This window comes from Manis pentadactyla, chromosome 1, assembly GCF_030020395.1.
Source record: "Manis pentadactyla isolate mManPen7 chromosome 1, mManPen7.hap1, whole genome shotgun sequence".
In the NCBI taxonomy this organism is placed as follows: Eukaryota; Metazoa; Chordata; class Mammalia; order Pholidota; family Manidae; genus Manis; species Manis pentadactyla.
In genome coordinates this window covers 234,167,507-234,177,742 of record NC_080019.1, presented here as the reverse complement: position 1 = coordinate 234,177,742, position 10,236 = coordinate 234,167,507, and the positions used below count along the sequence as shown (strand labels likewise).

General features: G+C 63.2%; 2 protein-coding genes across 2 annotated transcripts; one reads left to right on the top strand and one right to left on the bottom strand.

Moving 5' to 3' along the window:
• Positions 1-750: 750 nt before the first annotated feature.
• Positions 751-7,834, bottom strand: DUSP7 (dual specificity phosphatase 7). Its single transcript, XM_036878059.2, has 3 exons — positions 7,179-7,834; positions 5,282-5,716; positions 751-2,727 (listed from the first exon to the last, which is right to left on the bottom strand). Exons 1-3 carry the CDS (start codon positions 7,693-7,695, stop codon positions 2,420-2,422), a joined length of 1,260 nt encoding a protein of 419 aa, XP_036733954.2. The 5' UTR covers positions 7,696-7,834; the 3' UTR covers positions 751-2,419.
• A 215-nt stretch (positions 7,835-8,049) lies between these two features.
• LOC118908514 (basic salivary proline-rich protein 2-like) lies at positions 8,050-9,676 on the top strand. Its single transcript, XM_036878060.2, has 2 exons — positions 8,050-8,816; positions 8,936-9,676. The coding sequence occupies exons 1-2, from the start codon at positions 8,651-8,653 to the stop codon at positions 9,295-9,297; spliced, it is 528 nt and encodes a 175-aa protein (XP_036733955.2). The 5' UTR covers positions 8,050-8,650; the 3' UTR covers positions 9,298-9,676.
• The last annotated feature ends 560 nt before the right edge of the window (positions 9,677-10,236 follow it).

The window sequence follows — 10,236 nt, the reverse complement described above, 5'->3', positions numbered from 1 at the left end:
CCAGGCCGTGGCCATCCTCCTCCAGGCCCTATCCCTGTGCCCTGCTCCCCCCCAGCGCCTGGCCTCAAGCCCCCAAAACGGCCTATGTGGGGGCTGAGGCTCACCTGCTCTGGAGAAGCCAGGCATGGCCAACTCCTCCCTATGGGCCCAGGCTGACCTGGAAATGAACGTGACATGCTCTTCATGCCTGAACACAAACACCACTGGGTATCTGGGTGGGAGGGCCCACTTGACGGGGATGGAAACCGAGGCTCAGGAAGGCTGAGGGTCCTGTGCCACATGCTCCTGAGGAGCAGAGCAGGCTGACCTGTCACTGACCAGGTTTCATGTCCCACTGGTGTCCCAGGAATGGCAAGGGAGAGGTGGAGGGATGGTAAGGGCGCACCCCCGTCCACCCAGAGAAGCAAGAGAAAGGGCTGAGGCCTGGAGCCCTGGGGCAATCTGGGCAATGTTCCAGCAGACAGCCCTGGGCCCTTCTGGGTGGGAAGGGCTGCTGGGTGACCTTGGTCAGGAAACCTATCCAAGCTGCCACCTCTTGTCACCAGTCAGCAAAGCCGCTAGAGAAAGCCCTGCGGTGCCAAGGGCTGGTGGTGCCCACACCCCAGGTCCCCCTCAGGCCTGGCTGCTGCTCTGGCTGGCCGAAGCAAATGCCCAGCAGGCCCCGGACAGGGTCAGGCTGCCCCTCACGCACAGCAGGTGTGCGGCGCTGACCTCGGGACCCCTCCTCGCCATCCCTGGCCCTAGGCCCCTATTGGACACAACTCGTTTTAAAGAAAAAATAATATTTATTTGCAATATAAACAAAGTCCCGTTGCTGGTTCGGGATATATATATGTGTGTGTGTGTATATATATGTAGGGTCACAAATTTTCCTTCATAAGAACATAAAGCAAAACTGACCACCCTCTTGGCATACAAATACCCTCATTTACACAAACGTGATGCATCTTTCCGGGTTTTTCTTTTTAAAAGTAAAAAAGAGAGAGAAGGAGAACCATGTACAGCATGGAAGCTTTGTCTCAATTTCTTGACTATGATAAGATTTTAATCTGCTGCCTTAAAGAATCCCTGAAAACCGCCTGTGAGGTAAGACGCAGTGGGGGCCGAGTTTCCGTGGCCTCGCTCACGTGCTGAGTGCTGGCGCGCTCAGGGACCCTGGCCCAGCCGCTTCCCTGCCCCCTGGCCCCCATGCAGCCCAGACCCCTGGCCCTGGAGAAGGAACAGAACAGGACAACGGAATCCATGGCTTTGCTTTGTGGATCCTGGGGGCCGGGTGGGGGCAGAGCTCACAGCCCCTGCACTTGCCCACCCTTGTCTCCACTGCTTCTGCCCTGGGATCGAAATGGGCGCCAGTTTCCTGGCAGCAGAGGGAAGGCGTGCGCAAGACAAGCACAGGGCAGGCTTCCATGGGGCGAGGCGCGGAATGGTAGCTGGGCCAAAGCCACAGCCAGGGTGGGGGACCGAAGCTCGGGGGGCAGGCTGGGCCCCCTGCCAAGCTGCCCCCAGCCACTGGACCTCCTCTGTCGGTTACAGACAGACAGAGGAAGAGACAGAAGCAGTGGGTAGGTACAGAGAAAGGCCCCAGCCCAGGGCTGAGCCCGCAGGCTAACGCTACCACGTGACAGGCCCTGCAGCCTTGCGTCCAACAGGACAGTGCAGGGCCTCCCATATCCTGCCCCAGGGAGTCTGCAGGGACCATGGAGGGGGCAGCTGGGAGGGCTGAGAACGCAAAGGCCACCCGTCCGGCTGACCAGTCGCAGCTCCTCGCAGTGCCAGACTGGGCTGGGCCAAGGTGGGAGATGTGGGCACAACTTGGGCAGGTCTGAAACCGAGAAAGCAGCAAGCCAGCCCTTTAGGAAGGGCGTTCGGCAGGAACGGGGCTTCACACATGTGCAAAACGCATTTGGTCAAGATCAACACGGAGTTTGTCTTTTCCAATAAAAACAAAAACAAAAACCCAATAGTTGCTTTTTGAAATAGAAAGAGAAATAAAACTGAGAACACTTCTCTCTCTTGCAGGATCAAGACAGGGAGGAAATACTGGTTTGTACAATCCACTGTTGCCTGTAGCCTGAAAATAACACTTTATGTTAAAAAAAGAAAAATTAAGAAGAGCTTGAACACTTGCTGTGCTCCAGGGAGCTTGGATTCACCTGACAAAGTAAAAAGGAAGCTCTGACCGTGGATGTGTCTTTAAAAAACAGCCAAAGTGGCTGGGCCGTCGGCAGAGAGGAGTGTCCTTGGGACAAGGCTGAGGCCCCGTGGGACTCCCGGAGCCGGGGGTGTGGGAGCCACAGCCGCTGCGGAAAGGCCCGCAGGGTGGCGGGGAAGCTCGGCGCCGCCGCCGCCGGCTCGGACGGGCGCTGTCCAGCTTCTCCAGGCCGACGCAGGGACATGCGCTTGCCCCCCCCCGCCCGGCTCACGTGGACTCAAGCGTGTTGAGTGGGAACAGGTTGCGGTTGGTGGGTGTGGAGAAGTACAGCTGCTCGCTGGGGGCGCGGTTGTCACACGGGCTGCTCAGCCCCAGCGTCCGCTCGAAGTCTAGCAGCTGCCCCATGAAGTTGAAGTTGGGCGAGATGTTGGACTTTTTTCTCTTGACAAAGTCGTAGGCGTCATTGAGAGACAGGTTCATCTTCTGCATCAGGTAGGCCACAGTGACCGTCACCGAGCGGCTGATGCCCGCCAGGCAGTGCACCAGGACACCGCACTTCTTGGAGCGGGCCTCGTCTGAAACACACAGGCACGGGTCAGGGAGGCACGTGCTCCGGGGGCCGCGGCAGGCAGGGCCAGGGCACAGGGCGGCAGGGTCACAGCTGGGGCTGACTCGGGCCTGGGGAAGTCCCACCCAGGTGGGACAGCAACTTGGGGTGGAGGTCAAGGGCATGTGGAGAAGGCCCTGCCATGAGTCAGCGCCAGCCACTGGATAGCCCTGTGCCTCTGTTTTCTCATCTATAAAATGGGCCTTATGAGGACCTGGGCCAAGGGAGGCCCCAGACACAAGCGGCTGACGGCTGGGATGGCTGCTGGCCCTGCCCCCCCATGGTGTTCCTGCACCCTCAGGCCATCTGCAGCATGGCTAGTAAGCTAGCTTTACAAGTGGGGACACCGCATAGCGATGAGCCCAAGTCCACACAGGGGCTCCTCCTAACTTGGAGCACCACCATGGCCAGCCCATGACCTGGGCTGGGGGCTGAGCCTGCACCTCCAGTGCCACTCTCACAGGCACCCAGGAGCCTCCTGGGAAACACGCTGAGGGAGCCCCTCCACAGGGGGCTGGGGGCCCGGCCCCACACGTGGCCCTCCCCTGTGCCCAGCAGCCCTGGACTGGTATGGGGCCTGCCTGCGGTCCCACAGTAGGGCTGTGTTCATGGGGCCTACCCACCCCATGCACAGGACCTCCCCCAGTGGGCCAAGGACCAGTGACGCCCCACAGCACCAGCAGGTTCGGCCCCCCTGCCCACACCCAGCCCTCCTGCCCCCCAGTGCTGCTCCAGCTCCTCCGCCTGACACAGGAGCACAACACCGCTGACTCCCTGAACGGCTCAGTCCTGTCGCCACTCCTCCCGGACCCAGGGCAGCTGCCCCCCTGTGCCGCAGCTAAGCCAGGGACGCAGATCAGGAAGCTGCAGCCCCGGGGCCTTCGTGGGCCCCACCTCCCTGATTCTGAGCCCCCGAGGGCCAGGCACACGGCCGCACCCTGTCAGTGCACCCCTGCATGACACAGGTTCACAAGCTGTTCGTCTTCGGCGGCTCACTGGCTCTGACCTGGAACAGCTTTGCCTCCCCACCCCGCAGGAAGGTGCCCACGCCTATGCACGCAGTAGGAGCTTAATCCAGACTGGGGACTGACTGGGGGCCAGGCGAGCGAGGGAAGAGACAGACGTGGCTTTCAGAGGAACCACGTGGTCTGACCTTGAGACCTGGGACGGGACATGGGGGCCCCTGGGGAGACACACCAGGATATGGGGAACACCTGGCCCCCAAAACCATTCCTGGGTGATCCAAGTGTTTAGCCTTCTCAGGGTGTGGCAGAACAGTGGGCAGCTGGCGCTTGACCCTGTCCCATAGAGTCCCACGGGATGCTTGGGCCGAAATTCCCTTACTTATCAAATGGGGCCAGACCCCCTCACCAAATACAGAGGGACCTTCGAGGACAAAGGCACCTGAGAGCCAGGCTCACCCCTGGGGAATCCGGGGTCCCCCTCTGCAAACCCCCTTCCTCACGGGGGGACTAGTGAATGCTGAGGCTGTACCCATAGCCCTCTGGCACTATCCCCTGGGCAGAGCTGGGAAGCTGGGACAGACGGGTGGCGGCCCCTCCCCCCAGTCTCAGCGTCCTTCCTTCCTCCCAGTCAGGCACCTAGTTTTGGTTCCCAGCAAGCGGATGAGGCGGGGAGCCTCCCACTTCCTGTTATTAAAGCCAGCCCAGCCCAGCCCACACCAAAACGCCCTCACTGGACACAGCAGCCAGCAGGAGACAACTGCCCAGGCCACCCCTCTTCCTGCCACCAGAAACACTGGGTCACCAGGCTTACAGAGCTCAGGGTTTCCATTCATCCTGATCCTGTGTCCATTCCCCGCACTCAGGGGAGAACCAGGGCCAGGCCTGCAGCCTGAACGTCCAGTTGCCAAGGAGGGAACAGGATTGGGAGGCCAGAGACAAGGCGGCTTGCAGAGCCCCAGGCAGTCAAGGGATGCAGGGCACTCAGAGGGTTCCAAGCCAGAAAACAGACACACTGCTCTGGAGAGACCTTCCGCAGCCACCCCCACGTCCCCTGTACACCATCTCTATTCGAAGTAATAATCCCCACAGCCTGCTGGGAGCACCTGGGGCCCCAGCGAGGTGCTCTGGGTCACCACATTCCAATAGCTGCCCATTTTGGATAGGCCTCCAGGTGGGGTGCACAGTAAAGCCCCCTCCTGGAAAGACATGTGGGCTGAGGCGTGATGCAGAGCGAGTGAGACCCGTGGGAGGCCTGAGAGCAATGTTTCAGCTCGCTAAGCCACAACACGAGCCAGAAAAACACAAGCGGACAGCAGACAGCCTGTGAGGTGCCGACAGCTGCAGGGAGCTCAGGACTCGGGGGTGCTCAGGCCCTGAGGGCCTCAGTGACTCACAGCAGGCCTGGGTACACCCTTGAACACACGCTGGCACATGCAGGGCACACACAGGCCTCGACAGGCCCAGAGGCACCCAGGCAGGCACGGGTGACGTGCAGAGCCCCGTACACACCTTGCCGTGCCTGCCTGCCCAGCCGGCCCAGAGTGGGGTGACACCTACCAATGAAGCTGATGGCCTCGGGGAAGAACTGGGAGAGGTTCTGGCTCCAGTGGTCGGAGATGGGGATCTGCTTGTAGGTGAACTCGCCGCCATGCTCAAAGGCGTTGGGCAGGTTGGGCGTGACGTTGAGGATGTATTTGATGCCGTACTTGCCCAGCACGTCCAGGTTGGTGGAGTCCTTGGCGCAGCCGAGGTAGAGGTAGGGTAGGATCTGGACGGGGAAGGCCGGTTGGCTGGATGGCACAGGGCTGCCATCTGACTCAGTGGCACTGCTGGGCAGCTCTCGGTCTGACTCCCCGTCCGAGCAGTCAGAACTGATGCGTAAGCCTCCCAGGCCCAGCACCGAGGTGGGCGGCGAGCCGCTAGGGGAGGGCGAGCTGTCCACGTTGGTCTCGCAGTGCTCTGAGTACTCCATCTGGAACTTGTTGAAACCACCTGTGGCCAGGGTGACACAGGGCTTGGGTGGGAGACTGCCCACGCCCCTGGCCCACATGGACGAGAGCAGCAATGGCCAGGGCTGCCCATGCCAAGCATGGTAACGCCACTATCGGCCAAGCACGTTATATGGGTACCTCCTCCTGTGTTCTTCACATCCAAGTTACGACCCACTGTCCAGCTGAGGAAACTGAGGCCCCAGGAGGCGAAGGAACACGCCTTCACCCTTACCCACAAGGCTTCAGGGCTCAGCCAGAGAGCCAGCTTTAGGTCACCTGGGCAGAGGCCCCAGCTCACTCCTTTTCTGAAGCCCCCATGCCCCAGAGCCCTGGACAAAGGATAGCTGAATGGTGAAGGCAGGCAGGCAGCCCCATCTCGGGCCAGCACTGTGGGGGCAAACCCCTCTTACAGATGAGACAGCAGGAGCCAGGGCTGCACGAGGTCAGTGAGAGGCAGGAGGCTTGGCCTCCCTACTTGGGGTCCACAGTTTGCCCCCACCCCAACCACAGTCGGGGGGGGCAGTGTGAAGGTCACTGCTGACCCTCCCCCTTCTCTAGGGGCAGGTTCATAAAAGGTGTCCTGAGCCCCACCTCTCCGGAATCCCCTTACCATACCAGACCTCCTCAGCCCGGGACCCACAGAGGAGGGTGCTGGGAGCTTTACAGGGACAAGAAACGGGGAGCGCCTTGCAGCTACGCAGGGGCCTGGCGCCCGAGGGTGCCGCAGGCCTCCCCTCCCCTCCCTGCCTGCCCTCCCCGCTGCCAGAGAGAGGCCATTTTGGAATGTTAATTGGAAACACCGGCTGCAGCCACTCGCCCCCTGGCGCTGCCTCCCCCTTCCCAAAGCTCTAGGGCCTCAGGCTGGAAAGTTGGGGGCCCCGGAAAATCAGGGCAGGGGCAAGGGACACTGCTTATAGCCTCCCTCCAAAAGCCTCCAAGAGGCCCCGGATCAGTGAGTCTGAGGTGGTGAAACCCATGCCGGGTTGCCTGGAGTGCCCCAACCCAAGCTGTGCCTATGCCCTGGGGACAGAGATGGTGCTGCGAGAGGCTCCTGTCCCGACCCTGGCCTCCCGGAGCCATGCATTCCAGGCTGCAGAAGCTGGACTTGGGTGCCCTGTTGTCTTCGGGGTCCCAGGAGGCGGCCCCTCCCTCCCGAGGCGCTGAGCAGGAGCCTGCAAACTACCATGGTCCCCACAACAGGGAGAAAAGGAGAGCCCAGGCGGGGACAAGTTTGTTCGGCCCACTCGAATTGTGCAAAGAAAGGGGTGCAGAGGGGATCCCGCGCCAGTCTAAACCTGCACTGAGGGGACTCGGCTCCAGGGAGACGCGGCTTTGACCGGGGGCGACGTGGCGCCGGCTGGGCAGGCTGAGCGCGTGGAAAGAAAGCAGCCTCCGGCAGGGGCGTCAAGGAGCCGCGCGGGGAGAGCCCCAACCCCGAGCGGGGATCTCGACGCTGCCCTCACCTTGGAGGTAGTAGGCCTGGCAGCCGTCGTCGCGCAGCTTTTGCAGGAGTAGGCCGAGCACCGAAGCGGGCGCGCCGGGCTCTGGCTGCCACTCGGCCGTGGCCTCATCGTAGAGCAGCACGGTGGCCGCCTTGCAGCGCGTGGCGAAGCGCTCCTTGTCGGCGTGGTTGGGGATGATGGAGCGGATGGGTAGGTTGCCTTTACGCAGGCGGCGCAGCATGAGGCCGGGTATGGCCAGGTTGATGGCCGTCTCGATGTGCGACGACTCGAAGAGCTCGTGCGGCCGGCAGTCGAGCAGCAGCAGAGACGCGCCGCCGCGCGCCTCCAGCTCTTCCTGCAGCCACTCGGCACTCTTGCAGGGCATGGGCCCCGCGCCCGACGCCGCGACTGCTCCGGTGCCTGCGCCGGACCCGGGCCCCACACAGGGCTCCGACTCCCCCCCGGTGCCCCCAGCCGCCGACACCCCCGAGGCCGACATGTGCGCCCGCACTGGGGGGCCGCGGAGCTGGTTTTTCATGGGGAGAGCGGGCGGCCCGGGGCCGGGGCCGGGCAGCCCTGCCCTGGGACGGCGCCCCGGCCGCGCGGGCCCCAGCCGCGTCTCCGGGCGCCCGCCTCCCGCCGAGCTGCGCGCCCGCCGCCCCGGCCTCCCGGCCTCCGTCCGCCCGGCCCTCCGCGCGCGCCGCGGCCTGACAGCCCCAATTAAACCGCGGCTCCAGCGGCCGCGCGCCGAGGCGTTCTCCGGGGGCGGGGCCGCGGACCGGCGCCCGGGCTTAAAGGCGCCGCACTCCCCCGCCCCTCCCCAAGGGCGCGCGGGCGCGCACGCAGCCCCGGGCGCCAGCGACCTCGCCCTCACTGGCCGGAACTGGCCGCGACCAGGCCAGGGGCGCGGCCAAGACGCCCTCCCGAGGCCCGGGGCCGCGTTCCCAGCTCTTCAGTGCCCTACCCTCCTGGGCTGCGCTGGGGGCATATTGCGCCTGCACCCTGCCACATTCACAGAAGGGCTCTCCCGGGGGATGGGGCGGAGGTATGGTGCGAACACGCTGAGCCAACCTCCCTCCCCAGTCGGTCAACCCCATTCATTGATTCTCTCAGCGAGTTCATTCAACAAGTGAAAACTGAACGCCTACTACGTGCCAGGTACTATGCTTAGGCGGTCACCGTTTCTGGCGACCGCACCGTGCCTATGATAGCCACAGGCCCCGAGGCCTGAGGAGGGTCTCATCCCAGCAGGCCTGGTGGAGTAGGAAGACCTGGGCCATGCCACCCTCTACGGGTAGTCGCGGAAAAGCCCTGGGAAGAACCAGGTGGAAAGGGAGGACGAGCCCTTTAAGAAAGCTTTACAGACGGGGTGGTGACAGGCACCGAGTGAAGCGCCACGTGACTTTTCTATTGACGGTGGGAGGAGCGCGCTCCTTTTATAATCGGCTCGCCTTCTCCCACCCTCCTTCCCTTTGCACCAATCAACTTCCGCAATGGGCGGGAGAGCGCTGCAAATACAACCAATCACGGCCGGAGAAGACAGTGGGGTGGGGGTGGAGGCGGGACCCGCCGCCAGCCCCACCCCGCGCGGGAAGCGGGCGGGGCCTCCGCGAGAGTCGCGTCGGCTCGCGGGCGGGGACGAGGTGAATGGAGCTGCAGGTAGCGTGGAACAAAGCGGCTCCACCAGGGCTGCGCGCGTGCGCGGGACCGCGGCTCGACTTCCAGGCCCGGGCGAGTGCCTCACCGACTTGGGGCTCACCCCTCTCACTCTGCGCTAGGCTTGTGGGCTCGCCACGCCGAGCCTCCACCCCAGCTGGAGGGAGCCGGGCCGGAGGGCTGGAGATGTACTGAAGGGAGAGGAGGGCCTCTGGAACCCCGACGATTGAGCTTCACTGACCGGAAGGCACGAGGAAGGGGGGCCCAGGAGCAGCCCCCCGCCACGCCGCCGCCCCAGCCTTCCTTGCGCAGGGTAGCCTACCCTAAGGGTTTCTCAGGCCCTAGGGCTGCCCCAGAGGAGCGGGGGTCTCTCCCGCAGGCACGCTCCCGGAAGGCCCAGGGCACTGCAGACTGCAGCCGGAAGATGGTTCTGTCACCCGGGACTCCATGCCCAGAGACGGGAAAGGAGAAATGGGGCCTCTGACTTCCACTGGGGTTGCTGGGAGAGCCTCCTTCCCTGGGGTCTAGGCCCAGATTCTGCCCTGCTCCTTGCTGACATGGATGTGACCCGAGTATGGTGCTTGTCTCTCTGGGCCGCAGTTTTCACCCCATAGGAGAGTGCTGCACGGTGCCCAGCCAAGCCCGTCACAAATCTGTCCTGCTGCAAGTACTTCTCGGAGGTTAGGCCCTTGGACGGCGGTCCAGGGGCAGGTTGTCGGGCAAGGAGGCAGCACGCAGAAAAGAAGCGGGAGCCGACCCACAAGGGAGGGGCCCTGCCGGCCATTCCTGGGCAGGCTTGCAGGGCCTGCGGGGGCGGAGGCTACAACAGTATCTGTGAGGAACTGGCCACACCCTCACTAGTGGGGACCCACCTGAAATGGGCACGTCCACCCCGTGTGGGAGGAGGAACCCCATCAGAAGAGGAAAGAGAGCTGCCATTCTGCACGGGAGCCTGCAGTGGCTCCTCAACCTCTCTCGGCTCCTCGGGGGGCCGTTACCCTGAGGGAGAGACCTGGGGGACGTGTGGGATTGGAAACACTGCCCCCCTCCAGCAGGGAAGTAAAGAGGCAGGGTTTGGACGAGTAGAGAAGGGAGAGCATGGGGTGGGGGTGGGGGCGGTGACAGGGGAAGCAAGGAGTGGAGGAGAATTCTGGCCAAACAAGGTGACAGTGGGGTCCTAGGTCCTCCTCACCCAGGTCGTTGAGGCCCAAAGCCTTGGTTTCTGAGTGGAAGCCCTCCCTGTGAGACACAGCACATAAAATGGATCACAGAAGGGCTGCCCTTGGGGTGTGTGCATGGCAGGCTGAACCCTCTACTTAGAGCATAGCAGGGGCCTGCCCGGGTCAGAATGCAAGGGGCCAAAGGCACCCCTGTGCAGGGCCCTGCCCTGCCACCTAACAGAGATGCTGGCAGAGGGCACCTG